Below are 19,710 nucleotides of genomic sequence, written 5' to 3'. Positions count from 1 at the left end.
CTGCAAGCCGGCGGGGCAAGCGGGCGCCGCACCCTCAGCTCCGGCCCGGGGCGGTGAGCGGCCGCCGACGGGGCGACGGAGAGGCGGAGCGGGCGGACAAGGCGACCGAGGACGGGAGGCGGGCGGGCAGGCAGGAAGGGAGGAGACAGCGGCGGGAGGGCGGGGAGAAGTTTATTCCCGGAGACACCTCTCCAGGGCGCGGTGGGGGAGCCGCCCCGAGCCGGCGACTGCTCGTCCCGCGAGGTTGGGACATGCGCCGCGGCGCTACCGCCCGGGGTTAGTCACGGCGGGGCGCCGGCCCCGAGTTCTCAGCCAGGCGAGCGGGGCGGCAGCAGTGACCAGTGTCTCTGGCGTACGGACCGAGCGCGGCCGCCTGCCTCCCGCCCACTGCTCTCTCCCTGCTTCCCTTCCCCTCTCCCGGGTGCGTGCGGACAGATAACAATGGTGGGGCGCAGCCGCCGGGCTCTCGCCCTCGCCTAGTGGAAGCGAGTGCCCCGCGGCCGCTGCTCCGCCGCCCCGCCCTGCGGCGGCCCCGGGCCGTGGACCGCGTTGCTGCCGGCGGCGGTGCCGGGAGGCGATGGTGCCTGCGCCGGGGTTAGTCTGATCGCCGCTCCGCGCCTCGCCGCCTCCGGTGCCGGCGGCGCTCCCGCGGGGCCAGCGCCCGCCGCCTCCCCGGCTCGCTCGGGCTTGCGGCCGCCTGACACAACTTGGGAGCTCCTCCAGATAAACAAGAACAATTAGTGATAATAATTTAAAACAAGGCGGAGAAGCAGAAGAAGCGAGTGGATAATGTCAACCCCGAGCAGATTCAAAAAGGACAAAGAGATTATAGCGGAGTATGAAAGTCAAGTGAAAGGTAAGCGCGGGGAGGCAGCGCGGAAACCGCCGCGGGGGCCGGGCGTCCTGCCGCCCCTTTCCCCGGCTGCCGGCCGAGCCGCCGCCGCCGGCGGGCCGGCCGGTCCCAGTTGCCCGAACTTGGGGGCGGGAGGGAGCGGCGAGAGGGCTTTCCCCCCGCAGCGCTCCGAGCGGCGCTGGTGGGTCCGAGGGGCCGGGCCGGACGGCAGCTGCGGCTGCTCTTCCACAGCCCGGCCCCGGCCGGGCACCTTCCCTTCCTCCACCGGCTTCGGTAACGCCCGGGGGGGAAGTAAGGGGAAGAGGAGGACAAAAAAAAAAACAAAACCTTGTCGATTACGGAGGCGAGAGACAATGCTAAGCCATACCCCTTTCTTGAGGCACATGGCTGGTGTCTCCCACCCTCGCCTCAGGGCTGTAGTTTCTGTGCTGGGCTGTAGAAGATGGCTAATAAAGAATTACCCTTGACTATTGAATGGGCCCATTCAGCCATCCCAGGAAGTATTTCAGCCTCGCATCGCCCGCTGTATCGCATCCAACTATTGTGCCAAGGACAGCGCCGGCAGATCCTGGCTTCAGCCAGCGGCGCTTCCAGACCCTCGAGTTTCCTCGCCTAGCGTTTTCCTTCTGGCAGTGTCTTGGGTGGAACAGAGATTGGGAAAGTAGCGGCATGGCAGTGGGGTGTGGGTCTCTTGGTGCGCATCCTTCTGGGTGCTGTCAGGGAAAATATTGCATAATATATAAATTGCAATAAATCCAGGCATGCATTTGAACGTGGAAGACGGCATTTGAAAAGCTGTGCAACATCTGAACTCTGCTTTTTAAAATGATGCTGGTGTGCTCTTCACATCGGTAGGGTGTTCCCTCCTTGATGCTGCCCACAGTCAGCGATGTGCAGAGATGGAGCATGTCCTCATGCAGGTCCGTGGGCTTCAGGAACAGCCTTCCTGCTCCACGCAGGCATGGGCTGGAGACCTTCCCTATGAGGCATCTGGAACAGGGTGGGAGGGACCACTCCTCAGCTGGTGAAAGATTTACTGACTTTGTGTACTTGCACAATATGTTTCTCTCTCACTTGATCCTGTGACATCAGTTTTTCAAGGCAATGCTTGTCGTTTTGTTGGGGTTTTTACTCTTAAAAGTAAAGAGGTAGTTTTTGAGTTTTTTTCTTTTTTGTGAAAAATACCTGTCACTATCAAAAGTCATTTTGTGTCTAAGAAAGGATCTATACTTAAAATAAGAGATCTACCAAATAGGTGGGCAGTGAGGGGTCTGAGCTGGCAGGTGGGGCATGCTTCAAGTGTGTCTGACATGGGCAGAGCCGACACAGTTCTCACTTAGCTGGTGTATTCATTGCCATTGAGCCCTTGAAGGGTTGGCCCTTTTTCCTCTCTGTGGACACGGTGCAGATTTGTCTTGGTCACTGAGCATAAAAAATGTTTGAGATCTTAAGCTCATTGCACAGTGTGCAGACTGTTCTTTGCCTCCTCCTAAATTGATTGTTAAAGGCTCAGCCTTTATTATCTGCAGCTAGTTGCTACGTATGCCAGTCTTTTCTTTTGAATAATGAAGAAAAAATGCCATGCCCTTCAGCTACATCTATTGTATCGTTTCAAAAGACACTAAAGATGAAGGCATGAAGTTCTGTTGATAACCTGGCTCTCCTTTGGTGTCATGGTCCTCCATCATAATTGCAGAGGGAGGTGACATTTGTAAATGTAGCTTAATAGGAATTTTAACTTGCTTTGCTTCTTTGTGGTGGTCTGGGGTGTGTGCAGTCTGGTCCCACCCAACTGTCTTGCTGGAATTGTTGATCAGCAGCTGTTTGAAAAGGTATGCTGGGCTAGATGCTTTTTCTTTCACCAGCATCGCTAGAATTGTATTTCAGATGTCAAGAACTGTCTGTGCTAAGATATAATTCTGCTTGACACCAACTGTGATAGTATAAAAAAGCAGTGACACCACTGTGTGATACCTTGAAAATCTTTTTGATATTGAGGGTTCAAGGCCTAAGAAATCAGCCCTAATTAGCCAGCAAGATAGCTTTAAAGGAATGTAAATTCAGGAAAGTCAGATCCCTATATACTGCTTGGAATTTCTTGTATAAGGTTAGGGTGTGGCCAAATTGCTTTTGCTGCCTGTGATTTCTGGTGTTTGCAATGGCTAGCTGATTGCTCACTGCTGATGTGTGTAGTTGCTGAAGGATGTGGACAACTGGGCAGCAGACTGGCCCTTTGAGGTCCTCTGGACAGGCTTGTGCCCAGGAGTGCAGCAGCACTCCTGTATGCCCTGTACCTTGGGGTGAGATTGCACCGAGCCCGGCTTGCTGAGCATCGGCGTTGGTGCTTCAGAAACCGCGCTGCTGGTGGGTGCAGCTGGAAATCCTGCCCTAAGATTATGTCTGAATATTAATACTGAAGGAATAGGGGCCTGCAGTGTACTTGCCCTGTAGGGTATGTATATGGTGCCATATTTGGAAATGAGGATTTGGTAGTGCCATTCTTCACATAGCTTTTCTACTCTTAACTCCTCAAATAGGAAGGAGTAACAGATGTTAATTGTCATGCCTGGTTCCTGAGTGGTGTAAACTGACATCTTCTCCTTGGATTTTTAGCAGTATCACTAGATTGTCTATTGCTTTAGTAGAGGTCATGCAGGAGCAGCAGAAAGTCTGTAAATGTTACCTGTTTGTCAAACTGAAGTAAACAAGGTACTTCTGACTTGTTGGATGGAGCATTTTATTGCACCTTTTTTTGCAACATCCTTGTTCTTCAGTCTACCTTCTGTCAAGAGCTTTCCCAGTTGAATCAATAAGGTAAGTGTGTTTACTTCCCTGCACATTGTATAGAAAGCAGAAGAATATTTCTTAAGGATGTTTTAATACTGAAGTCAGATCTGTGTAGCTGGATACCTATATGTGCTGTTTTGGGGGTTCTAATAATATTATGATGGCATGGGTACCTTACTTTGTAGACATAAAGGCACCTAGAAAGTAACATAACTAATAAAATATTCCTGGTCATCCACAGTATAAGTTGTATCTGTGTTTTTCTGAAGATTGTGGTAATTTTATTTGCACTCTGAAGTCATTAGAGGTAGTTTTACCAACCTTGCAGCTGGGGTGGGGGATACAACTAGAGATAGAAAGTGGAAGGAGTAGTTTTTAGATGAGCAACAGACTGGTGGTATAGTTATGAGCCAAGTATTAACTTTCTGCTGTGTGACCCTATTAAATTTATAGTCAGCATGCCTTAACTCAAGGCTCAGTTGACTATAGTAACCTGTCTTACATTTTGTGTTCTGAGGACCAGCACTCCTTGGTACTGCTGATAATGTCAAGTAGTGTCTATTGATAAAGTTACTGAGCAATTCACACTAGTAAAGAAATACTAGAGCATCCTTTGATGTCTGTGAGTGGATGTCTTGAGATGGTAAAGGGTGAGCCGGTGAGATCTTGAATACATGGCTCCCTTTGGAAATTTATCCTTCTGAAAAATAAGTCTCTCGTAGGAGCAAGAGGATTAGGCATATACTGCTCCAGAGCTTTTCGATCTTTCATGTTAAACTGGCATGTTTGCCTTCTTAGGACTTGTAACTGGCCTTCCATGGGTAGGAGAAATGTGCTTTGACTAGGTAAGCATTGTACTGCCTGTACAGGCCTTATCAGGCCTGTCTCTTCAGAGAGATCCTCTGTATGGTGTGAACTGTTGAGAGTCATTGCAGTTTAAGTCTCAGCCTTCTTACCCTACTGCATCTCCAACTGAAATGGGCTGAGGGAAGAGCTGCTTAGATCCCTCCTTCTTTCACCTTAATTTTTCAGTTGGAATTGACCTAGTGGAAATGCAAGCCCAAAAGCAGTTTGCAGAGGAAGACACTTCCCCAAGATCAATATTTGCATGGCCTTCTTCAGAACAAAACACTCCTATTTTTCATCAGAAAGAACTTGGTAGTAGTCTGTATTACATTGCCTAACTAATTTTTGTGGAAAATGAAAATTCTGAATTGTGAAGCTGAATTTCAGCTTCACATTAAAACAACAACAGAAGCCTCTCTGAGAAAAGGCTGAGTTCTGAAGTACAAATTGGGCTGTTGTTTTAGTAAACTGATAGCTATTTTGAATAAAGTCTTTTAATGAAACATTTGGTACTTTGGATGATGCCAGAATTCTTGAGGTTTATTTTAAAAAATCCGATGAATAGATGCCAGTTTTCAAAGTTCAAGTTTATCAAGTGTGGTTTAGCAGAAATTTTTCTGGTCAAAGAACTTGACCACACACAGGACTTTGTCTGATACAGAAAGGATATTGTTCTCCATGCGATTTTCCAGTTGGAGTTATGTTGTCTAATGATGTTCCTTATCTTTTCCCCCACCATTTTCTCCCAGCTCTCTGATCCTTCCTTTCAGAGTACAAACGCCAGTTGTCCAGGTAAATGTTAATGAGTTTGTCCAGGCAAACGTTATTGAGTTTGTAGCTGACTATGCAACTGAAAGGGGTATCTGCAAATAAGGACAGTACAGTCATAAACAGAACAGTTTTTTTGTTGGTTTTGGGTTTGGTTGGTTTTGGGTTTTGTCTTGATCTTTTTTTTTTTTTTTTTTTTTTTTTAGTTAACCAACATATTCAGTATTCTTACACTTCCACAGCTTTCTTGGAATGAAAATTAGGGAACTTGGTTTATTGCTATGCTGTGTACCAAAGTATTTGGGTTATGGGGGAGCCCTACAAAATGCCTGCTTCCCAAGGTCATGACTCTGGAACTTCAGAGGTTTTGGCTTCTTAGTCTTTCTATATAATGAAAGAAAAAAAAAAAAACAACAACACCTTTTCTTCATGCCTTTTTGAAAATATGACAAAGAGTCAGCAAGTACACTTTTTTTTCCTGGTTTGACCACACACTGTAGCTGCTGTGTTCCTGCAGCAAAGTGAAACTACATTATTTTACTTGAATTTAAAGGTGAATAAAGTCTTGATTACTATAGCATACATTAAAAGGTAGGTAGTGAATGGATTGTCTGAACAGTGTTTCTTTCTGGCAGTATGGCACTCATAATGCATATTTAACGCATATGTTTTGTCGATACACATTTTTGTTAGTCTCTAGCATGAAGTTTTAACTTGCCTCTGACTCTGAAGCAATTTAGAAACTTCTTATGATCACTTCTTTGGGGCTTTTTTTTTCCCCAAGCATACTTTATGTGCAGTTTTGCTGTTGAAGAGCAATGCTCTAAATCATGCTAAGGTCACTTAATTTCCTGCCATTATCATTTATTGGTCACTTTTTTATGAACTGAGTTCTAGTTGCTAATAAAATTAAACATAGCTTTGAAGTGGCTGCAGTAAGACAGAATGGGATCTGAATTTCTTTCCATTTTCTGCTTCAGACTTCACTTGTGTTAGGTTTTGCCTTTTGTTAAAACTGGACTCCTTGTCAGTCAGAGGTGATGGATGGTAGTGCTGGAAGAAAGTGGGTCAGTGCTGTTGAGAATGGATAAGAAATCGACTCCTGACCATTACACAGCCTGTTAGAAATCACTGACCATGACTTGACAGTGCAGCTTGTCTCATCTCTGCTTTGGACAGGTATGGACACAGGGGAGAGCAAAAATGGAGCCAGGCAGGTGTCAATGCAAGCTCCTGTGTTACTTGTTCTTCCTTTTACCTTTTTTTCCCAACCCTTCCTACATCTACCTGTCATGCTATCCCATGTCTGATCTTTCTGGTCTCCCTAGTGGAAGTCGCTGCTACCTTAATTTGTATTAATCCCTATTAGGGTCTAATCTGCTCTTACTGCTGGCTTCCACAGGGCAAAGTAGGCTTTGAAGTGTGGGGGTTTGTTTGTGTGTGAGTGATTAGGCTAAATGTGTAGCAGGGCTGCCTGTGCTCAGGGTGCTGCTGCCTCTGCTTCCTGCAGGGTTTAATCTTAGGCAGCATTTCCTCTGGGAGTGCTTCTCCCAGCTTGCCACGTATGGACCTGACCCTTCCAGGGATCTGCCCTATGCTGTGAACTGTGTGGGCTGATGTGATCAAGTGCTGCCCATCTCTGGGGCAAGGCTGGCTGACCTTGTGCGGTGCTGCTCAGTCTGGGAGCTGCGAGTCATGAATGGCCTCTTGTTCCTGAAGTTATTTCATCTTTTCTTTCCCCACTTTTTGTCTCTTGGGCACTGTGCCACACACCCTGAGGTTCAGGAGATTGTGGGAGTATGTGTGTAGGTACATATATATGGATGTGGAAGAGCAACAGCTGAAAATTTGAGGCAATGGTTGAAGGTGCAATGACTGGCATTGCTGCTTGTGTACCAGCAACAGGGATCAGGCTGGTGGGCTCTGCAGAAGCATTGGGATGAAGCACAGAAGGCCATTTCTGAGAGCATGGGTTCATGTATTAAGAGACAGAGCTGTCTGCACAGGAAGACTGCTTGCTGTGTGTCTTTTACGTTATGAAGGCTATATCTGGCACCAAAACTAAAGGAGTTGGTTATCACTGCTTTTTCCTTTGTTTCCAAGACTTAAACAACTGCAGGCTGTTCTGGCAGTTTGTGTGGTGGCTTGGTCCTGTGGGAGTGCTCTAAGACAAACAATTCACTTTGATCTGTTGTAATGGAGCCATAATCCTGAGGCACCACTTCCGCTGGAATCTACTGTTTTCTTCAACTTCTGGAAGTCATCTTCTTGTAGACATTGAAGTGTGTCACCAGTGAGTTACAGCCAACTGGTAGGCTAAAGGTGTATTACCCATGCTCTGCCCACTAAGCCATCTTGTCCAGGCAAAGCACTCATATTCTCAAGCTGTTTTCAGTTAATTTCAATTTTGTAACTGATCAAGGAAGATCTCTTTAACAACTCCTTACCTCTCATTTTTTCTCTTCTGTTACTATTTCTCAGGCATATACCTGTATGAATTTCAAGATGCAGTATACAGTCTTGCATCGTACAACCTGCTGGAAACTTGAATTTTACCTGGAGGTGACTGATAAGTCCTGAGATTGAGATGTAATGTCATTATGAAAAATGAAGAGCATTTTGGAAATAACCCCAAGCAAATCTGATGTCCTGTTTCCTGTGTGTGGGCATGGCTGTGACTTCATGTTATTGTCCTGTCGTCTCTGGAAGGTGTAAATGCTTGGTTTAGTTCATACTTGGCACACAATAAAATAATCCCAGCTTTAGATGCATGTTAGTGAGGTAGATGTTGCAGGTAGGAAGGGAAAACCCATGAAATGCTCTAAGAAAATGTTGTGGAGAAAATGTATGCTTTATGATTTGACTCTTTAATAATCATATCTGTGAAATAAAGTTAAGATGATCTGTGTTATTTACTCCAAACTCTATCCAGTGCAGGACAGTGCTGTTGATCTGTCTTTAATGAAGAGTCTCCTAAGGTACATGGCTTCTTTATCTGTGTTTGCTTTGATCATAGCATCTGGGGGGGTTGCTCTTAATTAAGGTGGTGAGAAGGAAAAAATACTTTTTCTTAGTCTATTTTCTCAAAAAAGATTGAGTAGAACTTGCTTAGAAGTGTGATCATGGATTCACCAGTTAGAACATTCCTGTTAACTTTGTTATGTTATCTATTATTGACCAATAAAACATGCTTTAGTTTCAGTTGCAATCTCCTGAGACTTTCCTTTATAGATGCAGAAGTGCTGACAAGCAGGCAAGGGAGTTGTATTAGCATATTAACCAAAACATTCTCGAAATATACTAGATCTAAGTGGGTTTTTTTTATTGTAAAATAGAAGTTACAAAAAGTATAATTAGAACGCTTAGGGTGCAGTATTTCTTGTTAGCTATATTGGGAATAAAAAGCAAATGCAGCTGGCTTACCGGATGATGACTTCCAGGAAGTAATGATTGTAACCCTTTACATAATTAGCTGTTGTGGGAAACAAAACTGACTAGAGATTCATGTAAACTATCCAGACTCCTTAACTGACTCAGTGCTTACTCATCCAAATTACTCTGCATGTAAAATCTTCTGGCAGTTTGTTGGTGCTGTCTTTTGTGGGGAGTTTTTGAGATGCTCATGTTTCTTCCAGGGTGTCACAAATGGAGTGGTGCACACTTTTTGATTTGCTCAGTGTGTAAAACTAAATAAGGAGACAGGCTGATCCCCTTTCACTTTGCAGTGTACATTCTTTCATATGGGAAAAGAAAGCAGTCTCTGTTTTAGCCAGTTCGAGTATCTGCTTCCTGAAAATCAGCGGAATCTGTTCATGTTTACAAAGTACAGAGTACACCAGAAGTCTAATAAGATTCAGTGATAGCTCTTGTATGACTCTGTTCTTTTGACAACGTGTCTTTTTTCAAACCTTGCTGTTCACTGCTTTTCCCCTCTGATTCTTTTTTAAGCAGAGAGAGGATAAACAATCTAAACATCAGGTCAGAGGCAAGAAAATAAATGTTCATTCAGTACCAAGATGAGCAGGCATCTCAACTGAAACTTTCTAACTCATCAATTAAGTTATTGCTTTACACAATAATGGAGAAATTGAAATGATTGCAGGTTACTTAATTGAATTTTTAAAATAGAGATCAGGATGATGCTTGTGCTACTAAAACCAAGAAAAAACACCCTAAAAAGGAGTGGTGGCTTTTGTCATATGCTTCAATACTGGTCTCTATGACCAGTTGCTGTGACTAAGTTGCTAGGCATAAAGTTACTTTTATTTCTTTGAGAGTATTTCTGCAGGCATTCAAAAGGCATGCTAAAAAGAAAAAGTTCTTAACCCTTATCATAGGATTCTTACTACACCAAGGTTACTATAAGTGGTTAGACAGCGCAGCAAGCTCTACCTCTTGCAAATCACTGCTTTGCCAATGAGTAGAAATGAAAGTGTATAAGCTCTTGTGTATTTTGCAAATTGGTGTCTGCATTCTTGGCTTAAATAATACTTGTTTCTTGAGGAACCAGCTGTGTAGCAGAACCTAGCTTTTGAGTGTGTTGGCATATGGATAACCAGTATGTTTAAGAACTTGGCAACTGTGCTGTGCTTGCTGCCTAGCAGAGTACTTGAGGTTAAGACCAATGTAAGAGGGTTCGTTGTATTATGTACCTTTTTTTGGGGCTGTCTTTGTTTGTGCCTTCCTAATTTCCAAGTAATAGTGCATAAAATTAGTGAGATGTAATGACAGAAAATAGAATCAATTGTTCATCTGCTCAGATACTTCAGCATTAAAATCACAACCATGTGCAGAGTGGGAGAAGGTTCCCCTGTGCAGAACAGTTGAGGTAGCCGAGTGCAGGTAGCACGTCCCCACCTGCTAGGTGCTCCTCTCCTCCCAGGGTGCCGTGGAGGAGCCTGCTGGCAGCGAGCGCTGTTGTGCATGCCTGGCATCACTTCTTCCCCAGCAGCCTGTGATGAGCAGTCTATTGCATCTGCAGCCGAGCTCATCGGATTATTGTGGACTGTATTGTAATCCTGTAATTGCCAGCCACTTCTGATGCCATGGTATTGTAGTTGTGGGTCAAATTCTCTGCTTCATAAGCAATATTCCCACTTTACCTGTGGGATGGTGCAATAGACTATGCCTTATGAACTTGATCGTGTGGCCTTAATGAGGAAAAAAAAGCCTCACCACTCTTACAGTAAAGATTTTCGTCCTTATATCTAATCTAAAGCTACTTTCTTTCAGTTCAAAGCCATTACCCGTTTTTCTATGCCTTTGTAAAAGTTTTCTGTCCAGCTCTCTTCTTCCCTTTAGGTACTGGAATGCTGCTCTGAGGTCTCCCCTGAGCCTTCTCTTCTTCAGGCTGTACAGCACCAACTCTCTCACCTGTCCTCATAGGAGGTGCTTCAGATCCCTGATCATATTCATAGCCCTGCTTTGGACTTGCTCCAGCAGGTCCCCATCCTTCTTATGTTGGTGGCCGCAGAGTGGGATGCAGCCCTCCAGGTGAGGTCTCACTGGAGCAGAGTAGAGGGGAAGCATCGCCTCCCTTGGCTCACTGGCCACTTTCCTTTTGATGTGGCCCGGGATGTGTTTGGTGTTCTGGGCTGCAAACACACATTGCCAGATCATGTTGAGCTTCTTGTCAAACAACATGCCCAAGTCCTTCTCAGGGTTGCTCTCAGTCCAATTTCTGCTCATCCTGTATCTGTCCTTAGGATTATCCTGACCTACATGCAGGACCTTACACTTGGCCTTGTTGAACTTCATGAGGTTTGCAGGGGCCCACCTTTCAGGCCAATCTAGGTGCCTCTTAGATGCCATCACTTCCAGCATGTCAACCACACCACACAGCTTGGTGTCATTCACAAACTTGCTGAGAGTGCATTCAGTCCTATTTTTCTGTGTCACCAGTAAAGATGTCAAAAAGCCCTGGTCCCATTACAAACCCCTGAGGAGCGCCACTCAACACCACTGATTTCCATTTGGATGTTGAGCTGTTGGCAACAACTCTTTGAGTGAGACTATCCAGCCAATTCCTTATTGACCAAGTGGTCCATCTGTCAAATCCATGTGGCTCTAGGTTAGAGACAAGGATTTTTGTGTGGGATGGTGTCAAGTGCTTTACACAAGCCAAGGTACATGACATATTGCTCTTCCCTTATCCTCTAGTGCTGTAACCTGCATTACAGAAGACGGCCAAGTTTCTCAGGCACAGTTTGCCCTTACAAAGTCATGTTCACGAGCCACAGTATTTTCCACCTGCCTTAGCATAACTTCGAGCAGGATCTACTGCATGATCTGGCTAAGCACTGAGGAGAGACTCACATCTCTGGGAAACCTTTCTGGACAACCATAATGTTGAGCAAGAAGAACACTCTTTTACATATCAAAAGGGAAAAAAATCAATGGAAATAAGAGCCAAAGTGTGATTCATCCAATATATGTTCCCTGAGAAGCCAACTAGTGGGTTGCTGGTGAGAGGATATGGGTGTTAAGAGGGATTGTTCAATGAGATTGCAAGCAAATGCCTTGATAGTGGCCTGCTTGACGGTTCAGTACAGCTCCGTGTTGTTCCCTGGTGGTTCCAGGATGGTCTCTGTAATTGTGGGGGGGGGGGCTACTGGGGTCTCTACTCAGACCTAAGAGGACAGACTTTCAAGCTACAGTAGCAGTTTTCAGTCTTCCATGGGGGCTCCAGGAAGCTTAGGGTATAAAATATCCCATTATATGAAATTCATAAAAGAGCTCTAGCTTGTGTTTGCCTTTCAGATGCCACATTCAGTTTGGTTGCTGCCTCACTTCTGAGGTGTTGGTATGTTTGTGTGACTGCACATACTGGCCTACATGTTTATTCTGTAGTATAGTTTGAAATGCAGCATCTCCAGTATTTATAGACCAGAAACTGCGTTGCCTGCAGCTGGCAGAGACAAAGTGCCAGCCTCATGTTGATGTCATCTGAGTTGCCACCAGAGTAGGCCTAAAAATGTTGCTTTTTCTGCTGAGCCATGTGAGAATGTGTATGAAATTGTGGCATCAGGAATCTGATCAGTGCATCCTTCCTAGGGATCAGAGCATTTGCGTAAGGAGTTCAGTTCCATATTTTGCTATCTTTGTCTTTCTCAAAACTGAGTCTTGAATACAGATCTCCCACCTTGCAAATGATTGCTCTGAGAACTAAGGAGCTGAGTATTCTTGGACAAGTCTCCCTGGTTTCTTGTTTGTTGAAGCTCTCAAGCTCTTTCCCAGACTTAATGAATATTTAATTATTTACAGGATGATTATGAATCCATTGCCTGGTAGTTAGAGCAGGCACCAGAGAGATAGGGTTCTCTCTGCATTCCAGCAAGAGTGTGTTTCTGCTCTGCTTTTTAAAAGAAATGGTAAAAGAGGAGGAATGTAGGGTTGAGATAATTATGTGACCATTCTAAATTAAGAATACTTACTTTATTAATCTGGAGGGGGAAGTGTTCAGAAGCTACCTTATTTATTTATCACAGTATACAGAAAAAAACACAGCTCTTTTCTCTGCAGTGATTTTTAATCTTACAGGATTCACACCAATTTTTGGTAGCTTGTCTCTAGTTATGCAGATAATCTGTAAAAGAACTGTTTACTCAGAGTTATTTAAAGGTTCACAGATGAGTATCTGTTTGCTCGAACCTTTGCTTTCTGCAGCACTTCCTCCATACAGCAGTCAGTCCTCTGTCCCACGGCAATTCTGGTCCCCAGCCCAGGTGCCTGAGTTACAGATTCACAAACAGCTTTTTTTTTTTTTCAGCCACCAGAAGCTTTCTCAGCAAATATTCCTTATTTATTTAATATCTGTGAAGGGTAGGATTTGGGATTTTTGTTTTGTTGGGATTTGGGGGGTTTTTTGGGGGGCCAGAAAAATTACTTCAACTGATGTTTAAGGAGGAAAGAAGGGCAGTTGGTCTGCAAATATTACCAAGGCAAACCTGCAGGTTTTAGTCAAATAACAGTGAATGTTTTGGGGTTTAGTGACTAGAGATGAATGATTACTGTGCATTAATATAGCTGTAAGGAGGAAAAATGGAGAGCTCTTTATCAGTCATGACAGCTGATCAGGTTATTTCCTTTGCAGAGCTGTTTTGCAAGGCAGCAGGCAGTCCTTCAAGAAGCCAAGCTACTTGTTACTGATTTGGGGCTTTACTTTGGTGTATTAATGGGGTTATTCTTCACTTCTACTGCTGCAGCTATATGTGGTGAGGTCAGGTTGTTTGAACAGCTGTATGCAAAGTGCCATAGCTGAGAATCAGGCACGGAAATGTCTGAATTCTTTTTCTACTTAATTTAAACGTGGATTTAAGATGACACTACAGGTATGCTTCTGAACTTGGGCAGTGATGTGTTTTGCTTTGGAAAGGACAATTTGTTCTTAGTTCTGTTCTCCACTCCATTCAGTTGTCTGGTAATTTATGTAACTATTCATGTGATGATTTTTTTTTTAAATTGTAATTGACTGTTGGGTTAAATGAATAGCTAATGCATCATGAATCAGTAGCACTTCCTACTGAATAAGAGTGCTTATAAGTGTATTGAAGATACTGTATGTAAGGAGATAGCATATATGTGAAGACTTAACAGAAATTTTAGTTTCCTAACTATTTACATGTAATCTATTGCTTTTTTAGTTGTAATATCTGGCTTGGAAAGCACATGTTTGCATTATGGCATGTGGCTTTGGTCTTCCTTAGCAATGTTTGTGTTAAGATATTTGGAAATAGATTTAATTTAATTGCTTTTTTTACTGCCAGCTCTGGAATTACTTTTTTTCTCAGTTTGTTAACTATCAGTAGTGTGGGTGATCATGGGATTAGCTATGATCACTGGAAACTCCATTTTATGCATAGGTCTGTAGCAAGATGCTCTGGAAGAGAGCTTCTTAGGTTACAACTTAAACCATGTGTAGTGCAGTGGGGATTCAGACCTGTTACTAGGATCATACAGGCCATTATTCCTATTACAGTGTGTTTATAACCTTGGAAACCCCTTTGAATCTCATCTGAAGAGTGTGATTTTGGGAAGACATACTTCTTGTATAGTTCTTGTGCAAACAAACCTGACTTAGTGAAAAAAAACAAAAGCTTTCAGCCTCTCCTGCATCAGGGTTAAGACTCTGCTCTAACTTAAGCAAGTGGATTGAATTTAAAGTGAGGAGATATCTTAATTCCAGGTGACTGAACAGACTGACAAGAGTCTCCTTAAGTGTAGTGAAGGTAGCTGTACTTGAATCAAAAATGGAGTACCAAGTTCCTTGTTCACAGCATTAAATGAGTATTGATGAAACAAACTGGTGTTTCTCTTTAGGAATTTATTTTTCCTATAATGGGTAATATTTTTGCCCAGGTCTGGTATTTAGGTGGTTCCCTAAGCAATGAGGTGTGCTTTGCTGAAGCAGTGCTGCATGTGGATGGTGTGGAGCTGGCACTGGTACGTGCTGAGGAAACTTCTCAGTTGCGTAAGGACACATCAGTGCTTTCTAATGTGCCTTGGCTACAGGAAGAGCTCGAGACCCACTGCAGTAAAATTTCAGTCAGTTAATGGAATAGGCTTTGAGTGCATTCAGTGCACTGAATAGTGACTAACTAATGCAGGGTTGGAGGGATAAATGAAGTGGTAGTGCTTTTACAAGCAGAATAGTTGCTATGTGTCCTGTTAGGACAGCATTGCTTACTTCACACACATCAATTTGTTGACCTGACTAGAGCTCTTAACCTTCCTAGGGCTACTAATCTCCATAATGTCTGAAGAATTTGGCTTAATTTTGGCATGGGAATGTGCCTAATGAATCCAACTGTGAGTCATCATTTTTGTAGTAGGACATTCAGACCTAGTCCCACAGTCAATGTGTCTGGCTGATACTTGCCTGAGAACTTGCAGGATCTGATCCATACTTTTGGAATCCAGACTTCTTAAGTGTCGGAGAGACTGTTCTGAAACAAAGGAAATGTAATGCAGAATATACTGAAGCAAAGCAATAACTGTCGCTTGAATCAGATGCAGTTCATAAAATAAAATTAGCGTAGGTTGTAGACGGGATTATGCATACATTACAAAATGTTTCAGTAGTACTCAAGATGCCTTGTGAAAATGGTAGCAGTGATGTTTTCAAGTTACTGACTGTTACTTCCTTTTTTGCAAGTGGCTAAACTAAAGCATGGCACAATAAAATAAAGTCACTTCTAAAATTTATTGGAGGCACTGTATTGTGGAGGTAATAGAGAATAATGTGAATGTCACTTTCATGTCTGCACTATAAAATGCGAAAGCACAAACATAGTAACCACAAGGCTCTTTTTGATGTTTTAATCTTTTAAACCTTTGAAATGGTGGTGTGCTTGAAAGGGCTCCTAAATCCATTGGTTAGTCTGTGCTGTCTCATATTGTGTTCAAAATCATAGCAGATAAAGGAAGAGTGATCAGAAAGCTTAATGCAGTCAGAGCATCACGACCTGTTATGTAAAGCAACATTTGGCAGGACCTTCCCAGCTGCTGTAAATGAATGTTAACAGCATTTTATCATCTGCTTTCACTGTCTTTATTACATAATCTGAATATTTATGACCCTATTAATATGTTTAGCCTTTAATTGCAATATCGAAGGAATGAAGATTCCATAGAATATTGAACAACAAGAATTATTTTATTTTTTGCCTCATGAACAAAAGTTGTGTTAATATTAAAAAGCTTTGAGTTCATATTTCAGATAAGTTTACTGAATTGCTTTACAGGTATATATTGTTCATTCCCTAAATGATTTATTTCTCTGAACATTGTTATAAGAGAAGTATCTTGGTGATAGAATTGCATTGCTGACCGTGATGGGCCTGTGTGTATATGAAATACAGAGCACTAACAAGAAAGTGATGACTTTTGTTGCCTATAATGCCAATCCTTGAATGCATTGTGACGATAGTCTGTAGCCTTGAGCAAGCATAGCCAACCTAGACCAGATCCTGGCTATCAGAATCACCTCCATCAGAGAGCTGATCCAGGTGGGATTCTGGGGCAAGCTGTGGGCCTAGTTATCACTACAAGGGTTTTGTGTGGGTGGGGTTTTTTTTGTTGGTTGGTTGGTTGGTTGGGGTTTTTTTATAACCAAAATCTTACTTTCTACTGTTCTTCCTCACAAACATACATGCCCTCCCTCTGTTGTGACTAGCTATACTGTTGTCTTCTGACCTGAAATGCATATCACATAATTAGGGGTGTGTGTACCACATTACATAACTGGGGACTGGTTGCAGATGCTGTCCCACTTCTGAATACACACTTGACTGCATCGTGATTGTACTTGAAATTACGTGTAGGATGGTAATATGCTTGGTCAGAAGATGAATGAGGAGCTGTAAATCATTTCCCTTGGGAGCCTCTTGGGTTATATTATGTCCCCAGACAGAACTGAACATCACCATTTCAATAGTCATCTGCAAATTTCTAACAACATGGTGTGTTCAGCAAGTGGCTCTCACTGATGGAGTTTACAAGTGACATTGGTATTGTGATGCTTTACCATCCTGCAGTTAGCTGCAGTTAGCAGCTCAGTTAGCTGCAGGCTTATGTTTGCAGATTGTCTACAATCATCCAAAGTGGAAAATGAAATTATACATCTGAGTGAAATTAAGTTCTTGATCACTTTTAAGTGTAAAATCTATAGCCTGTGTGAAAGCTGCTGTCCTACATTTTTTCCTACTGATTGCCAGGGCTAGAGTTGGAGAGATGCAGGTGTTTGTGGAGGTAGGTCCCTTTTGTTTCTAAAGGTCTCATGGGTGTAGTGCAAATTCTGTGGTGTGTTGTGACACTATATCTAACTCTGAGCAACTCTGACTCATAATGGTCTGCACTTCCACCCTCTCCACAGTCAAACCTCATGAACTGGTACAGGAGGCAGCTGCGCATGACTGTAAATGTACAAATTCTTAAAAATATAAAGATCAGTGGTTACAGGGTATGGACTGTTAGAGTCAGGAAGTAAGTTTAGATTAACACATATTTTTTAACAGTATTTTATCCCCAAGCAAGATTGTTATAGTTACTGCAGAACTCCAAATGGACTCTCTTCCCTTGTGGGGATTAGAGATTTAAATATGTATTGTTCTTCTGGGCAATAGTATTGAGCAGTCAAGTAAGGTTCATAATAGAACAAGGAAGCCTTTAATTAGGACAGGAGTTTCAATTGCATTCTTTTTTGCTTTGTGTAAGAAAAACTTGCATTAAATCAGATAAATAAAACAATGGAGGGGTGAAGGAAGTTTGGAAGAAGCACATCTATTTACAAATTTACGTATCGAGTTCACAATAAACCAGTAGTTTGTATTTGGGAAACTTAAAATATGATTTGCCTTCTCCCAATCCCTGAGCGTCTGAGTCAAGATATTTTAAGGTGATATTTTTCAGTTTATTTAGTGTTTGGGGATTTCTTGCTGTCTTTGTTTTTTTCATCCAGGAGATAGCTTTATTGCAATGTAAATTTAATAGTAATGTTTACATGGTTCTAATATGTTGGGTTAGGTTGGTACATGCATTGTAATTGCATTCTTCCCTTACTCAACTTTGTACTTACTTTGTGTGACCTAAATACAATGCAGTATTTCCTTTAAGCATAAAGAATGATAATGAATCTTTTCTGGTATGTTCTGGGGTGTACATTGCTTTGTATTGTTGAGGTCTTGAAGTCAGTAACCTTCTCTACAGCCTCCGCAAGTTGCCAGCCTTCAATAAATTATAAAACTGGCAATTTTAAGGAATAATACCTAGTAGCTTCAATGGTTCCTTAATTTGTTTTTGAAATTACCTCTGGCAAACAAACCCCAAACTAGTCTCCTCTGTCCATCAGACACTGGTAAGAGGAAGCCTCGCAGGTCTGAAGCTTTCTTTTGCACTGGCTTATTTAATGTTCACTGGTTTACTATGTATGATGAGGCAATGGAATAATCTGTCTTAAATGAGTTTTTTAAAGGAGAAGCTCAAAAAGATGGTGGTGGTGAATTTGGTTATCTGTCTTATGCCTGTCCTCTGCAGTTTAAATGCCAAATCCAGCAAAGACAAAAGACTGCTGTTGTCTGGGAAACGACTGATTCTACTCCTTGTTTGGATAGAAGAGCTCTCAGACATGGCTCAAGGTAGTCCATTTCCCTCATTACCTATCTCTTTGGGTATTTTATAGCCTTTTGCTCAGTCCTATCAGGAGAACACTTTTCAGAGCAAAATCCATGTCCCTTTAAAGAATCTAACCAAATTGCTAAATTCTGAAGAAAGCAGCTGTTGACTTCATTGGACTTTGGGAAAGAAAATGCAGAGCCCTTTATGTTAAATAACTGATATGATCTTCTTTGCTCAAAATTTTATTTTGTGGAATGCTCTAGAAAAATTTTAGTTTTACTAAATTTTCACCTAGTTTTTAGATTACTAAAATTTCACCTAGTTTTACTGGGTGAGTGGTAAACTCCACTTTAAGTGCAGAACAGCATCTGAGTTGTGGATGTGCAAAGAATACTTCATCGTAGCAGTATACTTGAAACTTACTGAAATCTCCTGCCCTTACCCTCATCTTGCATCCCCTTTAGTGCATCCCATAATACGAGTAATTTATTTGCCAGATAAAGCTGTTGTACTCCCTCCCCTTGGAACAACCTCAGTTGGCATTTGGGATTCTTTACCAGGAAGGAGGGACAGGGACATTGTGTTGCATTTATAGAATGTGCTACTAAATGGCTCTTCCTGTTGCCTGACTTGATCATGACTGGTTCTTGTTTGTCACAAGGATCAGTACAGTAATTTTATGTAAGGGAGGTATTAGTAATCTGAGAGTGGAAATCCAAAAAGGTCTTTTTTTTCCCCTGAATATCAAACAGCCATTACTGCTCCAGCCGTCACATTCCTGGCCATTTTTTTCCTGATTTGTAAGTATGAGACTGAACAGAGCATCTTCTCCTATTGTTTCCTTAATCACCCATGTCAGGAGGCCACTATGAGGGTGCTCCAGAGACCTCCTGGATTGCTTGTGCTTGCCCTTCTCCAGCAAGAGTGTTGCTTATAAAACCTCCTGTGACTACTCTTCAAGTAACAGGTGCAGCTTAGGAGCTTTTGGTTTTTTGGTTGTTCTTCCCTAGCTCCAATATAAATCAGTTTTTCACCTTGATCCAAATGGGACAGATCACATGATGAGATTGTACCAGCAGTGAATGTGTACTTATGATGGATGGATTTCTGGAGCTTATTAACAAAATTTCATACAACTTAGATTACATAATTAAATCAACCAGGAAAATATGAGTATATCACTATTAAAGCTATATACTGCACTGATACTCTGGGTCTTTGTGAATTAACTTTTTGGTTAAACAGTAACTTTATACACTTTTTAAACCAATCTTGCACTGAGTAATTTTAGAATAAATTCTGTAGGGTGGATTTAGTTCAAGAATGTCCTAGGTTAGGGACAC

At 42.6% G+C, this 19,710-nt stretch overlaps 1 protein-coding gene across 3 annotated transcripts in view; it reads left to right on the top strand.

The window, feature by feature from the left end:
- The first annotated feature begins 182 nt into the window (after positions 1-182).
- Positions 183-19,710, top strand: part of SRGAP1 (SLIT-ROBO Rho GTPase activating protein 1) — a 137,109-nt gene continuing 117,581 nt past the window's right edge. For all 3 annotated transcript variants that reach the window (XM_030960325.1, XM_030960324.1, XM_030960326.1), the window contains exon 1: positions 183-856. In XM_030960325.1, the coding sequence (XP_030816185.1) occupies positions 790-856 (67 nt within the window). In that variant the 5' untranslated portion in view covers positions 183-789. The remainder of the gene's footprint in view (positions 857-19,710) is intronic.

This window comes from Camarhynchus parvulus, chromosome 1A, assembly GCF_901933205.1.
Source record: "Camarhynchus parvulus chromosome 1A, STF_HiC, whole genome shotgun sequence".
In the NCBI taxonomy this organism is placed as follows: Eukaryota; Metazoa; Chordata; class Aves; order Passeriformes; family Thraupidae; genus Camarhynchus; species Camarhynchus parvulus.
The sequence above is the reverse complement of the archived record's forward strand: the minus strand, read 5'-3'. Positions and strand labels throughout refer to the sequence as shown.